Source organism: Chiloscyllium plagiosum, unplaced genomic scaffold, assembly GCF_037043375.1.
Source record: "Chiloscyllium plagiosum isolate Xiang-an unplaced genomic scaffold, Cpla_swu_hap1 HiC_scaffold_43, whole genome shotgun sequence".
Classification (NCBI taxonomy): Eukaryota; Metazoa; Chordata; class Chondrichthyes; order Orectolobiformes; family Hemiscylliidae; genus Chiloscyllium; species Chiloscyllium plagiosum.
In genome coordinates this window covers 43,933,643-43,957,652 of record NW_028270181.1, presented here as the reverse complement: position 1 = coordinate 43,957,652, position 24,010 = coordinate 43,933,643, and the positions used below count along the sequence as shown (strand labels likewise).

Here is a 24,010-nt window from a genome sequence, read left to right as displayed (position 1 = left end):
GAATAAAAGGTAACCTGAAAGGAAACTTTTTTTACACAGAGGGTGGTATACATACAGAACAAGCTGCCAGTGGAACTGGTTGAGCTGTTTACATTAAGGTTTAAAAGGTATTTGGAAAAGTACATGGATAGGAATGGATTAAGAGGATATGGGCCAAGTGCAGGGAGATGCGGTTAGCATGGATGGACATTTGGTCAGCAGGGCCCAGTTTAGGCCAAAGGGCCTGTCTTCGTGCTGTAGGAATCTATGACTATGATTCTATTTGTTCATTGGTGTAGGATGTGGGCATCACTGGCTGGTCAGAATTTATTGTCCATCCCTAGTTGCCCTTGAGAAGATGGTGGTGAGCTGCCTTCTTGAACCACTGCAGCCCACCTCCTATGGGCTGACCCACAATGCCATTAGGGAGGGAATTCCAGGATTTTGACCCAGCAATAGTGAAGGAATGGCAATATATTTCTCCATCAGAATGGTGAGTGGTTTGGAGTGGAACCTGAAACTTTTAGAGTTCCCATATATATGCTGCCCTTGTCCTTCTAGATGGAACTGGTCATGGGTTTGGCACATTTCTGTCTGAGGATCATTAGTGAATTTCTGCAGTGCATCTTGTAGATGTTGCACACTGCAGCTACTGAGCGTCGGTGGTGGAGGGAGAGGATGCTTGTGGATGCAATGCCAATCATATGGCCTGAATTGTCCTGGATGGTGTCAAGTTTCTTCAGAGTTGTTGGGGCTGCACCCATCCAGACAAGTAGACAATATTCCATCACACTCCTGATTTGTGTCTTGGAGGCAGTGGACAGGCATTTGGGGAAGTCAGGAGATCAGTAACTCACCATGACATTCCAAGAATGTTGTGCACTACTGATCCAGATCTCCAGGAATCCCTCTAAGTGAAGGTATTACTGATCATGGAATTGTACTGAATGGGGATGACGAAGCTCAGGCTGGGACCCTCTGATTGCTGTGGCCTCATGTTGCTGGGGGTATGTGTCATTGCCGAATTGGACTGAGTGGGGGTTACTGCTGGAATGATATTTTCTGGCCCAGTGTTCTTGCTTTTCACAGCTCGCTGTAAATGCGGTATTGCAGTAAGTGTTCAGCACTAACAGCAGAATACTCATTAACTCAATTGCAAGTTTTACTGGGAATATCTTTCACTATCCAACTGTATTGTGTGTGTGTGTGTCAATAGCCTGAAGGGTCGGTGACAATGTGATTCAGGGAACATTTTTCAATTCGAATATTACGGAGTGTGGGTTCCTAGCCAAAGGGCAATAACAAATTCCAGTCTCTAAATGTTACTGGGGGCATTTCTCAAAGTAAACTTACACTGATTGTGGGTTACTAACTAGAGGAGAACAGCCTACTCCAGTGGCCTTGTGTAAGTAGGAGTACTTCTGACTGTAGAATTTCACTGTTGTGGAAAACTGGATGAAACGGAATATCTGACCACAGTGGGAAGTAGGACCATATAGATATGAATCCCATGGTGCTTCATTTCTGGGAGATTTCTCATTTCTGTCTGTCCACTGATGGAGCTGTCAATGTCGTTTGTAAAATTACAATGGATTGTAACTGGGAACATCTTGGCAGCTGGTTGAATATGTTCGATGCTAAGTTTTCAAAGTGAAATGTTCCATTGGCGATGAATAGATGTGATAATAGTTTTCAGAAAGGAAAATGACAGAGCAATAATGTTAATTCAGTAAACTACCCAGTAGACATATTATGCTGATTTAAATAATACTTTTGGTCATGATTAATCTTTGTAAGGTTTGGACAAGTTGTGGGACATTGCTGTGCGAATGTACATTAATCAGGATTGAGATCATAAAATGGAATCCCTATAGTGTGGAAGCAGGCCATTTGAGACACACCAACCGTCCAAAGGATATCGCACTGACTCCCTGTAACCCCACATTTCCTGTAGCTAATGCACCAAGCCTGCACATGTTTGAACTGTGGAATGAAACTGGAGCACTCAGCGAAACACTCCACCACCCCGCCGTACACCTGGTGATGGAATTGAACCTAGGCTCCCAGGCAGCAGTACTGAGCACTGTGCCATCTCGAACATACAACAGCAAATGCTAACAAACTTTCAGAGGTGTACCTGGTTAGATTCAGATTAACAATGTTTGAAATTGTAATTCATAATCTTTCCCCAGCGAATTTTCCAGCGACCGCTGCTCTTCACTTTGTGATGTGAGTCTTCCTTGGGAGGAAAAGGTTTTGATGGGAACTGAGCATCAATCCGTTTAAGGCAATATATGAAAATAAAACAAAACACTCATAATAATAGGAATTAAAATGTCAGTTTCAACAAATAACTGACATTAGTACTTGCAATATTCTGATTATGGTTAATAATCAAGTTAAGGAGCATTACATCAACTTGAGAGCCCACAATACGGAACATTTAACACCCTGCTTTAATATACTACACAAGCCTCTCCCATTACTCAGTTTCTAAACCAGAATGAGTGTTCCATATTCATGAGCTGCAGTCACGGTCCCTCTCATTAGTGGGAATATCATTTCCATATTTGTATCACCTAGTGCTATTTATACACCTGCATCCTCTATTTCACAAACACCGTTCACAAATCCAATTTGCAGATTTATGAGCATTTCCCTTCTGTACATGTGAGAATGACAAACATTCTGATTCTGTCGGGAGCCCAAACTCTGTCACTCATCGCTTGGTTTTTATACCATAGCCTCTGACCTTCCAACACAACAACATGTTAACCCTGTAATACACCAACCTCAGAATTGGTTGACTTGTATTTCCAGAAGGATTGAATATTTGTTCCTCAATCAGTTGCAACTGTTTACACAGTAACACTTTAATTGTGAAAAATGTTCAAATCTTAAACAAAAATATTATGAACACATAATGACAATAAGAAGCTCTCGAAAAACTGGAGTCCATGAGATGATGACTCTTTTGTTTCAGCCCGAGGACAGGTGAAGATGATTCTGGCTGTGGGAGAAAGTGAGGTCTGCAGATGCTGGAGATCAGAGCTGGAAATGTGTTGCTGGAAAAGCGAAGCAGGTCAGGCAGCATCCAGGGAACAGGAGAATCGACGTTTCGGGCATAAGCCCTTCTTCAGGAATTGGGCTTATGCCCGAAACGTCGATTCTCCTGTTCCCTGGATGCTGCCTGACCTGCTGCGCTTTTCCAGCAACACATTTCTAGCTCTGGCTGTGGGAGGTCAGTCATCTCAGCCGTTGTACATCTCTGCAGGAATTCTTCACAGTTGTACCTTGGTCCTAAAATCTGCAGGCACCTCATCAATGCTGGTCCCTCTGTCATAATTTCAAAATTAGTGAGGTTTCCTCGTGAATACACAATGTTCAGCACCATTTACTCCTCTTGAGATAACAGAGAGGTCTGTGTCCATACAGAGTGCGATCACATCTGGCTTGAGCTGATCATTGACAAGTAACATTCATATCCCACAAGCACCAACTCAAAACATGAGAATCTACCAATCTCCTATTGGCGTTTTATGACATTGCCATCACTGAGTGCATTATGATCCACAACCCGGACCAATCATTGACGAGGAAATGACCTGTTCCAGCCGTACAGGTGCTGTGGACACAGGAGTATGTCAGACACTCTGCATACTGTGACAATAACCTCCCTGCCTGCCTCTCCAATCCATCCCCACCATCCAGAAAGCATCGCTCAGGAGTGGGATTGAATTCTGTCCAAGTAACTGGCTGAGTGCAGCTCACATACAACACTGAGGCAACATTCACAAAGCTCCACATTGTCCAGGACAAACAGCTGATTGGCATAATTTCCCCACTGACCATTCAGCACACACTCTCTTCACCAATGACACCACAGCCAGCAATGAACACCACCTACAAGATGCAAACCAGGAATAGGGCAGGGCTCTTTTTACCAGTATCTCACACACCCATGACCTCCAGCACCTGGAAGAACAAGGGACGCAAATGCACAGAGACACCATCACGTTCCTGACAGTTAAAGCTTACACTCCGTAAGTACATTTTAAAGTAATCACAATTTCCACATCTGCCAGGGGAGATCTCTGAATCCAAAGGCTGGCTAGTCTCTAAGGGAACGTCCTGTATGGCAGAGAGTGGGACAAATGTACAAGGTGAAAGGCTGGATGCTTGGTGCTGAGGTTCTGCTGAATTCAGGGCATCAGCAAATCCCAGTGGATAATCCGTGTTAAAGCTTAATTTGCCAAGTCCAATGAGTTTCCCAACTCTTGATGGTCTCAAAACCAGTAGACAGAACCTGTTGCCTCGGTTGCCTGCAGAGTAATGGCCAATGTATGTATAGGTGCTCCCGATTCCAGGTATCTACACTGAGTGAGTTTCAGGATACATGATCTTCAAAAGTGGATCCATTTTGGGAATTTCATAGTTGAGACATGGGGATATTCAAATACCAGGGAGTGGTCTAAAAAGGGAGCATTCTTCAGGAACAGTGAGTTATCTGTGCACAGGGAACTCCATTTGCTTTTATTAATTGAAAGGTTATGGGTGTCACTGGCTAGACCAACACTTACCACCCTTCCCTTATTGCCCAGAATAAACCAGACTATTGTAGATCTGGAGTCACATGTACACCAAGACGAGGAAAGGATGACAGATTACACTCCCTAAAGGATATTAGTGAGTGAGATGGTTTCTTTTCTAATAACTGACAACCGTTCATTGCCACCATCAGACAGTAGAAGTCTTGATTTAGATTGAATTGAAGTTCCACAATCTGCCATGGTGGACATCGAACATCGGTCTCTGAATTAATAATCTAGTGATGAGACACTGAGGCCATCATCTCTGCTTATCTTTCACAGTGGCCTGAACCCAAAGTGATCGGTTCAGATGCCAAGCAATAGTACATTATTTCCGTTCTAAATTGACCCCTCTAATTCTAAGGCTGTGCCCATGGGTCCTAGTATCCAACCTGACAGAAACAAATTTCCAGCGTCCGCCCCTTCTAAGCCACGGATTATCTTGTGAGTTTCTATCAGAGCTCCCCTCAACCTTCTAAACTCTAATGAATACAATCCCAGGATCCTCAGCCGTTCATCGTATGTTAGGCCTACCATTCCAGGGATCATCTGTGTGAATCTCCGCTGGACATGCTCCAGTGTCAGTATGTCCTTCCTGAAATGTGGGGCCCAAAACTGGACACAGTATTCTAAATGGGGCCTAACCAGAGCTTTATAAAGTCTCAGTAACAGGGATGTGAAAGGCAAAAAAATGGTTAAGACTAAAATTGGGACATTAAAGACAGAAACAGGGGAATATATTACCGGAAACAAAGAAATGGCAGAAGAATTGAATTGGTGCTTCAGATCTGTGTTCACTGGGGAAGACACAAGCTATCTCCCTGAGTTAACAGTGGCTGTAGGACCTGAACTTAAGGGAATTTATATTTGCCAGGAATTGGTGTTGGAGAGACTGTTAGGTCTGAAGGTTGATAAGTTCCCGGGGCCTGATGGTCCACATCCCCAGGTACTGAAGGAGGTAGGTCGATAAATTGTGGATGCGTTAGTGATTATTTTCCAGAGTTCGATAGATTCGGGATCAGTTCCTGCGGATTGGAGGGTGGCTAATGTTATACCACTTTTCAGGAAAGGTGGGAGAGAGAAAACAGGAAATTATAGACCAGTTAGTCTGACCTCAGTGGTGGGAAAGATGCTGGAATCTATGATAAAGGATGAAATTACGACACATCTGGATAGTAGTAACAGGATAGCTCAGAGTCAGCATGGATTGATGAAGGGGAAATCATGCTTGACTAATCTTCTAGAATTTTTTGAGGATGTAACTCTGAAGATGGACGAGGTAGATCCAGTCGATGTAGTGTACCTGGACTTTCAGAAAGCTTTTGATAAAGTCCCACATAGGAGATTAGTGAGCAAAATTAGGGCACATGGTATTGGGGGAAAAGTACTAACTTGGATTGAAAGTTAGTTGGCTGACAGGAAACAAAGAGTAGTGATAAACGGCTCCATTTCGGAATGGCAGGCAGTGACCAGTGGGGTACCGCAAGGATCAGTGCTGGGACCGCAGCTTTTTCCAATATATACTAATGATATATAAGATGGTATTGGCAATAACATTAGCAAATTTGCTTATGATACTAAACTGGGTAGCAGGGTGAAATGTGATGAAGATGTTAGGAGGTTACAGGGTGACCTGGACAAGTTGGTGAGTGATCAGATGCATGGCAGATGAAGTTTAATGTGGATAAATGTATGGTTATCCACTTTGGTGGCAAGAACAGGAAGGCAGATTACTTCCTCAATGGAATCAATTTAGGTAAAGGGGCAGTACAGGGATATCTGTGTGTTCTTGTACACTAGTCAATGAAGGTAAGCATGCAGGTACAGCAGGTAGTGAAGAAGGCTAATAGCATGCTGGCCTTCATAACAAGAGGGATTGAGTATAGAAGCAAAGAGGTTCTTCTGCAGCTGCATAGGGCCCTGGTGAGACCACACCTGGAGTACTGTGTGCAGTTCTGGTCTCCAAATTTGAGGAAAGACATTCTGGCTATTGAGGGAGTGCAGCGTAGGTTCACGAGGTCAATTCCTGGAATGGCGGGATTACCTTATACTGAAAGACTGGAGCGACTGGGCTTGTATACCCTTGAGTTTAGAAGACTGAGAGGGGACATAAAAGATTATTAAAGGATTGGACCCTCTGGCAGCAGGAAACATGTTTCCGCTGATGGGTGAGTGCTGAACCAGAGGACACAGCTTAAAAATACGGGGTAGACCATTTAGGACAGAGATTAGGAGAAACTTCTTCACCCAGAGAGTGGTGGCTGTGTGGAATGCTCTGCCCCAGAGGGCAGTGGAGGCCCAGTCTCTGGATTCATTTAAGAAAGAGTTGGATAGAGCTCTCAAGGATAGTGGAATCAAGGGTAATGGAGATAAGGCAGGAACAGGATACTGATTAAGGATGATCAGCCATGATCATATTGAATGGTGGTGCTGGCTCGAAGGGCAGAATGGCCTACTCCTGCACCTCTTGTCTATTGTCACTGCTTTTATATTCCAACCCTCTTGAGATAAATGACATTACATTTGCTTTCTTAACCACGGATTCAACCAACAAGTCAACCTTTAGAGAATCCTGGACTAGCACTCTGTACTTTGGCTTTATGAATTTTCTCACCGTTTCGAAAATAGCCCATGCCTGTATTCTGTTTTCCAAAGTGCAAGACCTCGCATTTTCTCACGTTGAATTTCATCAGCCATTTCTTGGACCACTCCGAAACTGTCTAAATCTTTCTGCAGCCTCCCCACCTCCCTGTCCATCTAACTTCGTCTTATCGGCAAACTTCGCCAGAATGCCCCCAGTCTCTCCATCCAGATCATTAATATTTAAAGTGAACAGCTGCAGCCCCAACACTGAACTCTGTGGGATACCACTTATCACTAACCGCCATTCCGAAAAATAACCTTTTATCCCAACTCTCTGCCTTCTATCAGACAGCCAATCCCTAATCCATGCCAGTAGCTCACCTCAAACACCATGGGCACTCACCTTACTCAGCAACTTCTTGTGAAACACCTAATCAAAGGCCTTTTGGAAGTCTAGGTAAATAACATCCACTGGTTTCCCTGGTCTAACCTACTTGTTACCTCTTCAAAGAATCCTAACAGGTTTGTCAGGCATGATCTCCCCTTACTAAATCCGTGCTGACTTGTTCTAATCCGACCTACACTTCCAAGATTTTAGATATCTCATCCATAACGATGGATTCTAGAATAATACCTACAACCGAGATTAGGCTAATCGGCCTACAATTTTCCATCTTTTATCTTGATCCTTTCTTGAACAAGAAGGTTGCAACAGTGATTTTCTAATCATTTGGGACTTTCCTTGACTCCAGTGATTTTTGAAAGATCACAACTAATGCCTCTGCTATTTCCTCAGCCACCTCCCCCAGAACTCTGGGATGTAGCCCATCAGAGCCAGGAGATTTATCAGTTTTTAGACCTTTTGTTTTTTTTAGCACTTTCTCTTTTGTAATGGCTACCATACTCAAATCTGCCCCTGATTCTCCTTAGTTGTTGGGATATTACTCATGTCTGGGTTTGGTGGAGGTTGTGGTACACAGTGTTCGACAGGTGGTGGGGAGTCCATGCCAAATGAGGTTCTCCTGATTGCATTGGGTATCCAAGCTGGGACATGGTGGTCAGATACACTGGTGAATATCTTCTTAGTTCAGCTTGCCAGGATGTTCAGAGTGAGGGGCTCAATGCTCTATCATTTCTTTGTTCATATTTGAGACACCATCCATTCCTAGACATGGTTGAGTGATCCAGTGCCATGTACTGTAATTCATGTTGTGTGGGTGCAGAATGTTAGGAGTAAACTCAACTGTGGAGGCTCCAAAACTGAATTCAAGATTTTTTTGTAATCCATGTCTGGGTTAGGTGTATCCACTCTTTGTTTTACTGATCCTGGGAGTGTTTGTGTGGATGCTATCATCTAATTTACAACACCAGCGAGCCTGAGCAATGTATAAAGTAAAATAAATCAACCACTGTCAACCCCCAAAAAACGTTGAGTATATCACTGTGTTTCTGAGACTAACCTGCTATTTGTGTTCATCCCTATGCATTTTCAAAGTGAAAATGGTTCAGAATCTTAAACGTTTGTGTGATATGGAACAACAATTATCTTTGTTCTATTCCTGATGAAGAGCCTTTGTCCGAAATGACGATTTTTCTGCTCCTCAGATGCTGCCTGACCTGTGCTTTTCCAGCACCACTCTGATCTAAACTCTGGTTTCCAGCATTTGCCGTCCTCACTTTTGCATAAAATGCTTATACTCTGGGCTCAGGCACAGATACATTTGATCAGTAACGTCAAGTCTCTTTTTTTTCCTTTCTCTCTCTCTTGCAGTAAATCTAGTGATGATTCTAATCTTAGCTCGGGGCAAGTGTGGTTTGTCTAAAAGCACCATTCACTATCTGGTGGCTATGACAACGTCGGATCTGCTATTCATTGCTTTCGAAATCGTATTTCGCTGGTTTCGAACATATTATTATCCACGGTGTTTCCTGGACATCACTCCTGTGTGTAGTGTCATCTATGTACTGAGCTGCTGGGCTATTGATTGTTCTGTCTGGATCACCGTTACTTTCTCTTTTGATCGATTTGTCACCATTTGTTTTCGTCAGATGAAAACTAAGTATTGGACAGAGAATACTTCAATTAGGGTTCTAGCAACAATCTGTATTTTCTTTTCTTTTAAAAATATACCCAACTATTTTCGATTTAAACCTGGAAAGGTCATCAACAATGTTCCATGGTACTGTTCTATCAGGTCCAGTTACTATACTGACCGCCGGTGGGCAAGTTTTCAATACTTTGAGCAATTTTTAACACCAATGCTCCCATTCGCTTTTATTCTCTTTCTTAACGTTCTGACTGTCGGACACATCTCTGAGGCCATTATGGTGCGTAAGGGACTCAGGGGTCAGAGAAAAGTAGAGAATGACCCAGAGATAGAGAGCAGAAGGAAATCTGTGATCTTACTTTTTGCCATTTCTGCAAGTTTCATCCTTCTCTGGTTGCTGGATATTTTACGTTTCTTTCGTGTTGCTCATTCCTTGGATTCCACTGCTTTCGATATCTTTTCACAAGCCTCATATATGCTGCGGGACCTGAGCTGCTGCACCAATGCACTTGTTTATGTGGTGACACAGAACAGTTTCAGAGACCAGTTAAAGCATGCCCTGAAATATCCAGTTATAAAAATAATTCAATTGATGAATAAATCCAAGTAACTGAGAGCCCACATTAAAGGCAGCAGATAAAGGAATGAGGGGTCCAGGTGAGGAATGGACTGACAGGAGAAGGAGCAGCAACACGGTAACACTCCTTTCCTAACAGGCAAGGAATGGTTCCATCTGAGGAGTGAAACCAACGAGACTGGAGGAGCAAAAGAGTGGGAAGTGTTGTCAGCAATGGGCAACCGTTAATAGAAAGCTGGATAACAAAAGTATAACTGAAACAGGAATCAGACATGCACAGAATAACATCATCCCCAGCAACCAGTTGTCAGTGAGTGAACCAGATACAAGGTCAATGACCTGGAGGCAAGTATCATCGGTCACTGCAGGCCGGAGTGGGAACAGCAATAGCAGGCTCCTGTCCTCACGAAATTCACTCATCCGGGCAAAACTAAATAAAAAAGGAGAATGTTCCTATTACACAGAGTAATATACTGTAAATAATCCGTGTCTTTTGATTACAGATGTATTTTCAGCAATGATTTCCTTTCTCTGGTTCCATTCCCTCCCCCCCCCCCCCCCCCCCCGGCCTGATGCTGATATCACCCCCTCTCTTTAATTGGTTCTTTCCACCAATCAGCCGCTGTGTTGGTGGGGAATCCACGGCCCAGTCAGAGGGCTCACTGACAGACCGGATCCGACACTGGGGAATGGGGTTGGATGTGGCAGATGAGCCGAACCCCCTCAGTGCTGCCACGAGAAGGTTTTGTGGCTCTCACTGACTTCATTGGGCTCAGTGGGAACTGACTCTGGGTGAACTCTGTTTGCTTGGGCCTTCATAATGGAGCCTGGGATCAATTGGAAGATTGACGGACCATCAGCAAGGATTTTGTTTCCATCTGTAAAACAGCTCCAAAAACCCAACCTTGCATCAGCTCCTGATTGGCCCGTCTGATCAAGGTCCTGTTTAACACTGAGGTAAACCTCCTTCACTGTTCACTACCTCACCACCACATTTGGAGCCATCTGCCACCTTACTAACCATCGGAGACAAGCAGGAGGCTGGAAGAACACAGCAAGCCAGGCAGCATCAGGGGGTGGAGAGGGCAATGCTTCGGGAGGGCGGGTAAGGGGAGCTGCTGATAAACTGGTGGGGGTGTGGGGGAGGGTTTAGGTTGGGGAGGGGACAGAGTGGTGAGGTGAGCGCCGATAGAGGGTACAGCTTGGTTGGTCAATGGGAGGAATGAATCCAGGCAGGTGGCAGGGAGGCGGTGAGAGTTCAATGGAAGGTTTACACAGAATAATGGTGACCCAGGGTGAGTTAAAGACTGGAATTGAATTGAGGGGATTAATCTCACTTACGTGCAGAGTAACAGTTACCCAGGAGTGAGTTCTAGAAACTGTAGTCCCACAGCATGTCACACAACTGGTCCTTGTTGAAAAGCTTTTCTGACCTGACCAAGCCCCATTTACACTTTCCTATCCTCATATCTGCCCTCATGTCTTTTAAATGTTGTAATTGTACTCCCCTCGATTCCATCCTCTAGAAACTCCTTCCATACACATACCAGGCTCTGTTAAAGATTTACTCCTCAGGTCCCTTTTAAATCTTTCCCCTCTCACCTTAAATCGAAGTCCATCATGGTTTTATAAATCTTGATAAGATCACCCCTCAGCATCCTGTGCTCCAGGGAAAAATGTCCCAGCCTCTCCTTATAACTCAGGCCTTCCAGTTGGGGGAACATCCTTGTCAATCTGTTTTCCACCCTTTGCAGTTTAATAACCTCCTTCCTACAGCAGGGTGAACAGGATGGTATGCAGTCCTCCAAATGTGGCCTCACCAATGTCTTGTACAGCTGTAACTTGACGTCCCAACTCCTGGGCTCAGTGCTCTGCCCGATAAAGGCAAGCCTGCCAAATGCCTCCTTCACCACCCTGTGACCCTGCCTACCTGTGGCACCACTTTCAAGGAACTATGTACCTGCCCCCCGAGGTCTCTCTGTTCAACAACACTCCCCAGGGCACTACCATTAACTGTGTAAGTCCTGCAAGTGCACACACTCTTTCACTCGCACCTGCACACTCTCACTCATGCGCGCACACACATTCCCTCACTCATGCACTCGCAATCTCTCTCTCACGTGTACACTCTCTCGAGCAAGTCTCCAATTATTGATTCCCATGTAACTGTTCTCTGATATACTTCTTACACGGATTGGTTCCCTACTCACATTTGGTCATTTTGGGGTGCGCTGAACTAAAACTCCTATTTCCTGATGCTTGCAACATTTCTCCTTCTTAGGTGATTCCCTGTCCCCATTCTCCCATTTAGACCTGCTCTGCTCCAATTCTCTAATGTATTGGCACTCCCACTAATTTTCTAATGCAATGGCACTGTGTACCAAACCCATCTACTGAAGCCCCACCAGTTCTCCCATTTACTCATAACCCGATGCTCATTCTTCCATTTACTGATGCCCAGCCCAATTCTACTATTTAGAGGTGCCCTACTCTAATTCACCCGCTTTCTGGTGCCAGGCCCCAATTTTCACCCCACTGTGCACCAGTTCTTCCATTTCGTATTTTCTTACAACAATTCTCCCATTTAGTGGTCCGCTGCCAGAATTCTCTAATTTTGGCGGGCCCTGCATCAAATCTCCGAATTACCAATCCTACACAAATCCTCCCTTTAGTGATGAACTGCACCAACTATCCTATTGAATACTGTCTGACCCCAATTCTCCCACTGAGTTGTTGACACCAAAATTGGAGGTGTAGTGAACAGCGAAGAGAGTTACCTCAGATTGCAACAGGATCTTGATCACATGGGCCAATGGGCTGAGAAGTGGCAGATGCAGTTTAATTGAGACGAATGTGAGGTGCTGCATTTTGGGAAAGCAAATTTTAACAGGACTTATACACTTAATGATACGGTTCTAGGGAGTGTTGCTGATCAACGAGACCTTCGAGTGCAGGTTCATATCTCCTTGAAAGTGGAGACGCAGGTAGATGGGACAGTGAAGAAGGCATTTGGAATGCTTTCCTTTATTGGTCAGAGTATTGAGTACAGGAGTTTGGAGGTCATGTTGCAGCTATACAGGACATTGGTCAGGCCACTGTTGGAACGTTTCGTGCAATTCTGTCTTGGAAAGATGTTGTGAAACTTGAAAGTTTCAGAAAAGATTTACAAGGATGGAAGATTTGAGCTATAGGGAGAGGTTGAACAGGCTGGGGCTGTTTTCCCTGGAGCGTCAGAGGCTGAGGGGTGACCTTACACAGGTTTATAAAATCATGAGGGGCATGGAAAGGATAAATAGACAAAGTATTTTCCCTGGGGTTGGATAGTGTAGGTGGGTGAGAGGTGTAGGTTTATGGTGAGAGAGAGACCTAAGGGACGTTTTTCACACAGTGGGTGGTATATGTATGGAATGAGCTGCCAGAGGAAGTGGTGGAGACTGGTACAAATGCAACATTTAAGAGGCATTTGGATGGGTATATGAATAGGAAGGGTTTGGAGGGATATGGGCTGGGTGCTGGCAGATGGGATTAGATTGGGTTGAGATATCTGGTCAGCATGGATGAGTTGAATAGGTCTGTTTCTGTGACTCTATGACTCTAAGTACTGAGGTACAGGAGTACCTGACCCAATAATGGTCTCTGTCTCACTCTCTCACATACGCACACACGCAGTTACTGAGGGACAAGGAATGACAGAATAATATGAGCATCTTCAAATATTAAAGCTCCGTGAGGGGTTGTTGGGGATAGTGTAGAGGGAGTTTTACTCTGTATCTAACCCTGTTCTGATGCTGCCCTGATGGGGATACAGTAAAGGCAGCTTTACTGTGTATCTAACCCCATTCTGTCCCTGCCCTGAAGAGTGTTTGATGGGGACAGTGTAGTGGGATCTTTATTCAGGAACATAGACACAGGAGGAGGCCATTCAGCCCCTCAAGCCTGTTCCATCATTCAATGGGATCATTGCTGATCGGTGGCCTAACTCCACATTCCTTCCTTTGGCCCATATCCCTCAATATCTTCACTGAACAAAGATGTATCTCTCTCCGATTTAACCTGAACGACTGATCCAGCATCCACTGCTGTTTGTGGAAGAGAGTCCCTCTCCCACCCTTTGTGTGTCAAAGTGCTTCCTACCATCTCTCCTGAACGCTCTGGGCCCTCATTCTCAGACTCTGCTCCCTCTCGGTCTAGAATCTCCAACCAGTGGGAATCGTTGATGTTGATCGATCCTGTCTCATCCTGTTTATACCTTGGAGGCTTTGATCAGATCACCCCTTAACTTTCTCAATTCTGGACGAAAACGGCCTCATTTGTCGAGTGTCCCCTCAGAATGTAACCCCTGAGGTTCAGGATCATTCTTGTAAACCTCCTTTGTGCTCCCTCTCTGTGCTCCAACCTAACACCCACACACTTGCTTGCACGGAACTCCATCTAACACAGCTTTGCACATTCACCCAGTCTATCAATATCCCTTTGTAATGTTAAGGTACCATCTGCACTGTCTACAATGCTGCCTAACTTTGTACCTAACCCCGTGCTGTCCCTATCCTGTGTGTGTTTGATAGGAACAGTGCAGAGGGATCTATACTCTGTATCTAACCTCAGGCCGCACATGTCCTGGGAGTATTCGATGCAGAGAATGTGGAGGGAGATTTACTCTGTATCTAGCCCCATGTTGTCCCTCTCCTGGGAATGAAGACACCATTGGCTCAGAGACAGGATAGAGGGGAATGAGGGTTTCAGATTGGAGGGAGCTACGGCACGTACAGGTTGGGAACTGTTCTCAGTAAAAGGCAATTGATCCCAAATCTCCTTTCCCCCATTCCAACCCCCTCCTCCTCCCCGTCTCCTCGCCCCACCTCTCCTTCATCCCATTTCTCCTTCCCCACCTCCTTCACCCACCTCTTCCTCCTCCTCCTCTCCTCCCTCCCCCTTCTTCCTCGCTTCCTTGCACTCCTCTCCAATCCCTCCCCTCCTTCACACACACTCTCCCCTTCTCTTCCTCCTCCCCTCCCCCCTTCGCCATCTCTCCTTCCCCCCTCCTGTCCTCCCCTCTCCCTCCTCATCCTTCCCCCAATCTCCTTCTCCTCTCCTACCCCCTCCCTCCTTCCCCCTCTTCCCTTCCCCACTCGTCCTCCTCTCCTTCTCCCTCCTATTCTCCTTCCCCCTCCCCTTTTTCCCTCTCCTTCCAACCCTCTCTTTCCCACCCTCTACTTCACCCTTTCCCCCCTTCCCCCACTCCTTCCCACCCACTCCTCTTCTCCTTTCCCCTCTCCTCCCCTCCTATTCTCTCTCTGCCTCTCTCCTCCATCCCCCTTACATTCTCCCTTCTCGTACCCTACCAGTTGCCTCCCCCTCTACTCTGCCCCATCACCCCTTCTTCCCCCTTCCCACCCTCTCCTTCTCCTCTCTCCTTCCATCCCTGTTCTTCTTCCCTATATCCTTCCCCTCTCCATTCGCCCCTCCTTCCCGCTCCACTCCTTCCTTCCCCCTCTCCTTCCCTCTTTCCTTCCCCCTCTCCTACTCCTTCCCTCCCTCACACCCCTTCTTCCCTCCCTTTTCCCTTCCCCCTCTACCTCCCCTCCTTCTCCCCTCTCTTTACCCCCTCTTCCACTCCCTCTCCTTTCCCCTTCTTCCCCCTTGTTCCCCCATTCCTATGTCTGCCTCCTCCCCTCTCCACCTTCTACTTCCACCTCTCCTCCCCCCTCTCCACGCCCCTTCTCCTTTCCACTCTTCTCCTCCCTCCTTCCCCACCCACTCTTCTCTCTCTCTGCTTCTCCCCTCCAATATTACTTTCTCTCTTCTCCTACCATACCAATCACATTCTCCCCTCTACTCCGCCCCGTCCTCCCTCTCTCCTCCACCTGCTTCCTCCCCCTACCACTCCTCCTCTCCTTCCCATCTCTCCTACCCCCTTCACACCTCTTCTCCTTTCCCCTCTCCTTCCCCACTCATTCTTCTCTCTTTCTGCCTCTCCCTCCAGCCCCCTTACTTTCTCCCCTCTCTTTCCCTACCAATCGGCTTCCCCTCTGCTCCGCTCCCATCCTCCCACCCTCTCCTCCCCACCCTCTATCCTTTCCCCCCTCTCCTTTCCCCCTCTCTCCATCTCCTTCCATTCCTCCACGCTGCTTCCTCACCCCTCTCCTTCACCCCTTTCCCCTTCTCCTTCTCCCTTCTCCCTTAACTCCTCTCTATCCCACCCTCCTTCCCCCTGTCCTTTCCCCCTCTCCCCTTCCCCCCAATCCTTCCCCGCATCATTCCCTACCCCTTGCATTCCATCTCCCGCCTCCAACTCTCCTTCCCTCCCTCTCCTTTCCCCCTTCAATCCCTTTCGCCTCCTCTCCTTTGCATTTCAAATAGTGCTGTCTCTTTCCTTCCAAGGGATCTTGCTGGCCACTTGAAGATTCAAAGAGTGAAACTTTGGGATCAGGAGACCTCTGAACAAAAGCTTTCTCCAGAGGGGACATGGCCCTGAGACCTAGTCAACAGGCTGCACCCCGAGGGGGCCCACATGAGTTGTGTGTTTATTTACCCCGAGGGCGAATCTCCTCTGGGAGGCCCTGGGTTTTAGGGGCCTCTGGTTAACTGGCTCCTGTCAGATTGCGGCCCTGTCATTTTTAAAATAGATTTTAAAATAACTAAAATAACTGGGGCTAAAATAACTGGGGCCTGGGATTTGGCACAAATACATCAATCCCCAGTGAGTGTCTGACAGACAGGATTCCCCAAGGAGGGAATTAAAACCTCAAATGAGAAACTCGATCTAAAGACTTGTTCTAATATCAGAGTAATACTACTTGTGGGATCTTGCTGTGTCTCAAACCACCTGCAGAGTAGCCTACATTGCAACAGTCTCTCCCCCCGAGGAGGGGATTTGATTTGGGAGCTGAAACTTGGACGATGAAGAGACAGAGAGAATCCAATCATTCTGCCGTGAGGAATCATCAGACAAGAGCTGGAACCAGAGAGAGAGAATAATCAGAAACCGTCCTGTCTCCTTGTTGTTCATTTACACACGCAGATACACACACAACACTCAGACACACACACACACACACACACACACACACACACACACAGACGGAAAAGAATTGTGGGGTTCAGGCTGTCTCTGGGACTTTTACCATAAGGGGCGAGCTCTGGGTTGGAGGGGGAGACAAAGGGGCAGAAAGGTTGGAGAGGGAGTTGCTGCACAGTCTGATCCCACAGATGATACTGCCTCGGTCACTCACTGCAGCTCCCATCTACATTCCCGTGTTCTCTCTCTCTTCCCTACATCTTTCCTTCAATCCCCAGCTCTCTCCATCCTTCCCATCTCCATCCTGTTCATGTTCCCCTGGAGATCCCCTTCCTATTACTCTCTGCCTCCTCACTCTTTTTCCTGGAATTATTTAATCGTTCAGTCTTTCCCAATCTCTCTATCGCTCTCCCTCTCGCTCTCCCTGGGCTTTTTCTCTCTCCCTCCGTCTGTCCTTTTCTCTCTCCCTCCCTGTCGTTCTGTCTCCCCTCCACCAGGTATTTGTTTATTCTGCTTTCTGACTTTCATTCTCTTTGTCTTGTTCTCTCACTGGGTTTTATTCTAACCAGCATCCCCCCTTCACCACAACCTGTCCCCCTCTCTCTCTCTCCCCCCATTCTCCACTCCGTCCCTGTCCTCCTGTCCCAGAGGGTGAATTGGACTCCATGTCATGTGGGGGGAGGGAAGGCGATGGGGTGGGAAGGCGATTGGGGGAGAAGGCACAGGTGGGAAGGCGATAGGGGGGTAGAAGGGCCATGGGGGGGGTGGGAAGGCGATGGGGGGATGGGATGGCAATGGGGGGGTGGGATGGCGATGGGGGAGGAGGTGATGGGGGGTAGGAAGGTAATGGGGAAAAGGTGATGGGGGTAGGAAAGCGATTGGGGAGAAGGCGATGGGTGGTTGGGAAGGCGATGGGGGGGTGGGAAGGTGATGGGGGAGAAGGCGATGGGGGGTGGGAAGGCGATGGGGGAGAAGGCGATGGGGGAGAAGGCGATGGGGGAGAAGGCGATGGGGGAGAAGGCGATGGGTGGTTGGGAAGGCGATGGGGGGGTGGGAAGGTGATGGGGGAGAAGGCGATGGGGGGTGGGAAGGCGATGGGGGAGAAGGCGATGGGGGAGAAGGCGATGGGGGAGAAGGCGATGGGGGAGAAGGCGATGGGGGAGAAGGCGATGGGGCAGAAGGCGATGGGGGAGAAGGCGATGGGGGAGAAGGCGATGGGGAGAAGGCGATGGGGAGAGGCGATGGGGAGAAGGCGATGGGGGGAGAAGGCGAGGGGGAGAAGGCGATGGGGGAGAAGGCGATGGGGGAGAAGGCGATGGGGGAGAAGGCGATGGGGAGAAAAGGCGATGGGGGGAAAAGGCGATGGGGGAAGACGATGGGGAAGGCGATGGGGAAGGCGATGGGGAAGGTGATGGGGAAGGTGATGGGGAAGGTGATGGGGAAGGTGATGGGGAAGGTGATGGGGAAGGTGATGGGGAAGGTGATGGGGGAAGGTGATGGGGGGAAGGCGATGGAAAGGATGGTGACAGGGGGAAAAGGGTGATGGGGGAGAAGGGTGATGGTGGGAAGGGTGACGGGGTGGGGGGGGGGGAAGGGTTGACGGGGTGGGGGGGGAAGGGTGACGGGGTGGGGGGGAAGGGTGACGGGGGGTAGGGGGAAGGGTGACGGGGGTAGGGGGAAGGGTGACGGGGGTGGGGGGGGTAGGGTAACCGGGGGGTGGGGGAGAAGGGTGACGGGGGTGGGGAGAAGGGTGACGGGGGTGGGGGAGAAGGGTGACGGGGGTGGGGGAGAAGGGTGGCAGGGGTGGGGAGGAAGGGTGACGGGGGGAGAAGGGTGACGTGCGTCGGGGGGAGAAGGGTGACGGGCGTGGGAAGAAGGGTGACGGAGGGGAAGAAGGGTGACGGGGGGAAGAAGGGTGACGGGGGGGAAGAAGGGTGACGGGGGAAAGAATGGTGTCGGGGGGAGGAGAGGGATGATGGGGGGAGGAGAAGGGTGACGGGGTGGGAGAGGAGAAGGGTGACGGGGGAAAGAGGAGAAGAGTGACGGGAGGAGGAGAAGGGTGACGAAGGGGGAGGAGAAGGGTGACGGAGGGGAGGAGAAGGGTGACGGAGGGGGAGGAGAAGGGTGACGGAGGGGAGGAGAAGGGTGACGGAGGGGGAGGAGAAGGGTGACGGAGGGGGAGGAGAAGGGTGACGGAGGGGGAGAAGAAGGGTGACGGAGAGGGAGGAGAAGGGTGACGGAGGGGGAGGAGAAGGGTGACGGAGGGGGAGGAGAAGGGTGACGGAGGGGGAGGAGAAGGGTGACGGAGGGGGAGGAGAAGGGTACGGAGGGGGAGGAGAAGGTGACGGAGGGGGAGGAGAAGGGTGACGGAGGGGGAGGAGAAGGGGTGACGGAGGGGGAGGAGAAGGGTGACGAGGAAGGGAGGAAAGGGTGACGGAGGGGGAGGAGAAGGGTGACGGAGGGGGAGGAGAAGGGTGACGGAGGGGGGAGGAGGGAGGGTGACGGAGGGGGAGGAGAAGGGTGACGGAGGGGGAGGAGAAGGGTGACGGAGGGGGAGGAGAAGGGTGACGGAGGGGGAGGAGAAGGGTGACGGAGGGGGAGGAGAAGGGTGACGGAGGGGGAGGAGAAGGGTGACAGGGAGGAGATGAAGGGTGACGGAGGGGGGAGGAGAAGGGTGACGGAGGGGGAGTAGAAGGGTGACGGGGGAGGGAGGAGAAGGGTGACGGGGGAGGGAGGAGAAGGGTGACGGGGGAGGGAGGAGAAGGGTGACGGGGGGAGGGAGGAGAAGGGTGACGGCGGGGGGAGGAGAAGGGTGACGGAGGGGAGGAGAAGGGTGACGGAGGGGGAGGAGAAGGGTGACGGGGAGGAGGAGAAGGGTGACGGAGGGGGAGGAGAAGGGTGGAGGGGGAGGAGAAGGGTGGAGGGGGAGGAGAAGGGTGACGGAGGGGGAGGAGAAGGGTGACGGAGAGGGGAGGAGAAGGGTGACGGAGGGGGGAGGAGAAGGGTGACGGGAGGGGGAGGAGAAGGGTGACAGAGGGGGAGGAGAAGGGTGGAGGGGGAGGAGAGGGGTGGAGGGGGGAGGAGAAGGGTGACGGAGGGGGAGGAGAAGGGACGGGGGGGAGAAGAAGGGACGGGGGGGAAGAGAAGGGACGGGGGGGGAGAGAAGGGACGGGGGGGGAGAGAAGGGGACGGGGGGGGAGAGAGGGACGGGGGGGGGGAGAGAAGGACGGGGGGGGGGAGAGAAGGGATGGGGGGGGGAGAGAAGACTGGGGGAGGGGAGAGAAGGACGGGGAGGGGGAGAGAAGTGACGGGGGGGGAGAAGGGGACTGGGGGGGGAGAAGGGACGGGGGGGCGGAGAAGGGACGGGGGGGAGAAGGGATGGGGGGGGGAGAAGGGACGGGGGGGGAGAAGGGACGGGGGGGGGAGAGGGACGGGGGGGGAGAAGGGGACGGGGGGGAGAAGGGACGGGGGGGGAGAAGGGACGGGGGGGGAGAAGGGGACGGGGGGGAGAAGGGACGGGGGACGGGGGGGGGAGAAGGGACGGGGGGGGAGAAGGGACGGGGGGGGAGAAGGGACGGGGGGAAGAAGGGACGGGGGGGGAGAAGGGACGGGGGGGGGAGAAGGGACGGGGGGGGCAGAAGGGACGGGGGGGGCAGAAGGGACGGGGGAAGGGGAGAAGGGACGGGGGGGGAGAAGGGACGGGGTGGGAGAAGGGACGGGGGGGGGAGAAGGGACGGGGGGGAGAAGGGACGGGGGGAGAAGGGACGGGGGGGGGAGAAGGGACGGGGGGGGGAGAAGGGACGGGGGGGGGGAGAAGGGACGGGGGGGGAGAAGGGACGGGGGGGGGAGAAGGGACTGGGGGGGGAGAAGGGACGGGGGGGAGAAGGACGGGGGGAGAAGGTACGGGGGGGGAGAAGGGACGGGGGGGGAGAGAAGGGACGGGGGGGGGAGAGAAGGACTGGGAGGGGGAGAGAAGGGACGGGGGGGGGAGAAGGGACGGGGGGGGAGAAGGGACGGGGGGGGGGAGAAGGGACGGGGGGCGGAGAAGGGACGGGGGTGGGAGAAGGGATGGGGGGGGAGAAGGGACCGGGGGGGAGAAGGGACGGGGGGGGAGAAGGGACGGGGGGGGGAGAAGGGAACGGGGGGGGAGAAGGACGGGGGGGGAGAAGGGACGGGGGGGGAGAAGGGACAGGGGGGGAGAAGAGACGGGGGGGGAGAAGGGACGGGGGGAGAAGGGACGGGGGGAGAAGGTACGGGGGGAGAAGGGACGGGGGGGAGAGAAGGGACGGGGGGGGGAGAGAAGACTGGGGGGGGAGAGAAGGGACGGGGGGGGGAGAAGGGACGGGGGGGGAGAAGGGACGGGGGGGGGGAGAAGGGACGGGGGGCGGAGAAGGGACGGGGGTGGGAGAAGGGATGGGGGTGAGAAGGGACGGGGGGGAGAAGGGACGGGGGGGGGAGAAGGGACGGGGGGGGAGAAGGGACGGGGGGGAGAAGGACGGGGGGGAGAAGGGACGGGGGGGAGAAGGGACGGGGGGGGAGAAGGGACGGGGGGGAGAAGGGACGGGGGGGAGAAGGGACGGGGGGACGGGGGGGGAGAAGGGACGGGAGGGGAGAAGGGACGGGGGGGGGAGAAGGGACGGGGGGGGAGAAGGGACGGGGGGGGAAGAATGGGACGGTGGGGGAGAAGGGACGGGGGGGGGAGAAGGGACGGGTGGGGAGAAGGACGGGGGGGGAGAAATGACGGGGGGGGAGAAGGACGGGGGGAGAGAAGGGACGGGGGGGAGAGAAGGGACGGGGGGGAGAGAGAAGGGACGGGGGGGAGAGAGGGACGGGGGGGGAGAGAAGGACGGGGGGGGAGAGAAGGACGGGGGGGGGGAGAGAAGGGACGGGGGGGGGAGAGAAGGGACGGCGGGGGGAGAAGGGACGGTGGGGGGAGAAGGGACGGGGGAGGGGAGAAGGGACGGGGGGGGAGAAGGGACGGGGGGGGGAGAAGGGACGGGGGGGGGAGAAGGGACGGGGGGGGAGAAGGGACGGGGGGGGAGAAGGGACGGGGGGGAGAAGGGACGGGTGGGGAGAAGGGACGGGGGGGGGAGAAGGGGGGGGGAGAAGGGACGGGGGGGGTAGGAGGGACGGGGGGGGGAGAAGGGACGGGAGGGGGAGAAGGGACGGGGGGGAGAAGGGACCGGGGGGGGGAGAAGGACGGGGGGGAGAAGGGACGGGGGGGGGGGGAGAAGGGACGGGGGGGGGAGAAGGGACGGGGGGGGGAGAAGGGACGTGGGGGGAGAAGGGACGGGGGGGAAGAAGGGACGGGAGGGGGAAGGCGACGGGAGGGTAAGCACGGGTGTGTACGAGCAGGGAAGGGAATAGTGTGTGTAAGAGGTAGCATGAAGAATGAAAGCAATACGGAGCATAGCAGGGTCTGAGTGATGTTGCTGAGGGAGGCCACACATACGAGTGGAATAAATTAACAGCACATACCTCAGGGACCTGCAGTGATGAAGCTCTCATTTGACCATAACTGGAAGAAATAACAGTAAACTGTCACAGAGTGTTAAAATACTCATTATTAAAGGTAGCGCAGGTTGGACATTGGCAAAGAGATTGTCATGGAGGACAGGGATTCAGATCCACAGTAAAGAGATCACACCAGGGCCTAACCAATGAACCACAGCAAAGCACGTTAACTACTGAATTATAGATGAATGCTCAAAAATATTCACCTCTGAATCAGTGTCATTGTACTTCAATGTAAACTCTCTGGCTGGAGCTTGAAGCTGAGAAGTTAGCACAGAACTGGCATCAGAGAAACACTTCAGTTTTCAGTCCTTCCACTATTTTGTAAAAGGAGATGACAAAAGAAACCTGTTCAGAGACATTCAGAATAAACAAATGTATCTCTTGGCTTGAGTGTTAAACATCCACCTGTTAAAGGAGTTTCCAAAATGTACCACCATCAGTTCAGGACAGTAATTTCTAACAGCCAATTTTGTTCTTCCAAAGATTATTTGGATAGCAGAAGATTGGAATACAGGCAAGAGAAAATTATTAATGAACAGAATTAACCTTCTGTGTTAATCTCCTCAATGGCGGAGTACCTACCCAGCATTCCCCGCGGTGCTGAATACCCTCTATACTCACTACAGGCGAGGGCGGCGCAGCCGCAGTGCCGGGTTTGTTTCCGTGGGAAATGGGAAGAGACGCGCTTTTCCAGACGGTAAGGCTGCAGGAGCTGGACAGAGGGATTCAGACCGAGAATAAACCCTTCCAGAGAGAAGCGAGTACCTTGAAAAATAACTTGTGGGTAAATGTTTTGCATTTCCGAGGTGAACAGCCGCCATCTTGGCCGGGAATGTGGACGCATGCGCAGAGGAATGCGTGACGTCATTGGGCGGGGCCTGTGGGTGATTCATGCAGATGCTGAAAACCTGAGACGAGAATCAGAGAGATGTACAGCCTGGATACAGAGCCTTGGGTCCAACCCGTCCATACCGACCAGATATCCCAACCCAATCCAGTCCCACCCGCCAGCGCCCGGCCCATATCTCTCCAAACCCTTCCTATTCATATACCCATCCAAATGTCTTTTAAATATTGCAATTGTACAAGCCACCTCCACATCCACTGGCAGCTCATTCCATACATGTACCACTCTGTGCGTGAAAAAATTGCCCCTTAGGTCTTTTTCATATCTTTCCCCTCTCACCCTAAACCTATGCCCTCTAGTTCTGGACTCCCCCACCCCAGGGAAAAGACTTTGTCTATTTATCCTTTCCATGCCCCTAATGATTTTGTAAACCTCTGTAAGGTCACCCCTCAATCTCCGTCACTCCAGGGAAAACAGCCCCAGACTGTTCAGCTTCTCCCGATAGCTCAAATGCTCCAACCCTGGCAACATCCTTGTAAATCTTTTCTGAACCCTTTCAAGTTTCACAACATCTTTCCAATAGGAAGACCAGAAATGCAGACAATATTCCAACAGTGGCCTAACTGATGTCATGTACAGCCGCAACATGACTTCCCAACTCCTGTACTCAATACTCTGACCAATAAAGGAAAGCATACCAAACGCCGCCTTCACGATCCCATTGACCTGTGACTCCACTTTCAAGGAGCTATGAACCTGCACTCCAAGGTCTCTTTGTTCATCAACACTCCCTAGGAACTTACCATTAAGTGTACTTGTCCTGCTAAGATTTGCTTTCCCAAAATCCAGAAC

At 51.0% G+C, this 24,010-nt stretch overlaps 1 protein-coding gene across 2 annotated transcripts; it reads right to left on the bottom strand.

Moving 5' to 3' along the window:
* Positions 1 to 3,185: 3,185 nt before the first annotated feature.
* LOC148137511 (uncharacterized) lies at positions 3,186 to 23,115 on the bottom strand. 2 transcript variants are annotated; one of them, XM_087982396.1, is made up of 5 exons: positions 23,077 to 23,115; positions 22,515 to 22,625; positions 22,273 to 22,312; positions 16,619 to 16,731; positions 3,186 to 10,206 (listed from the first exon to the last, which is right to left on the bottom strand). In XM_087982396.1, the coding sequence occupies exons 2-5, from the start codon at positions 22,529 to 22,531 to the stop codon at positions 9,984 to 9,986; spliced, it is 393 nt and encodes a 130-aa protein (XP_087838522.1). In that variant the 5' UTR covers positions 22,532 to 22,625; positions 23,077 to 23,115; the 3' UTR covers positions 3,186 to 9,983. The 2 variants fall into 2 exon arrangements, with proteins under 2 accessions (XP_087838522.1, XP_087838521.1); XM_087982395.1 differs by lacking the exon at positions 23,077 to 23,115 and adding an exon at positions 22,933 to 23,056 and having other exon boundaries at positions 22,515 to 22,656.
* Positions 23,116 to 24,010: the final 895 nt, after the last annotated feature.

Bases quoted from the DNA above. Each gene is read 5' to 3' on its own strand.
- LOC148137511 (XM_087982396.1), bottom strand. The intron at 16,732-22,272 runs GTATGTGCTGTT...CTCTGGTTCCAG, and splicing joins CATCACTGCAGGTCCCTGAG to CTCTTGTCTGATGATTCCTC. The intron at 10,207-16,618 runs GTAGGCTACTCT...TTTTTTATTTAG, and splicing joins GGGGGAGAGACTGTTGCAAT to TTTTGCCCGGATGAGTGAAT.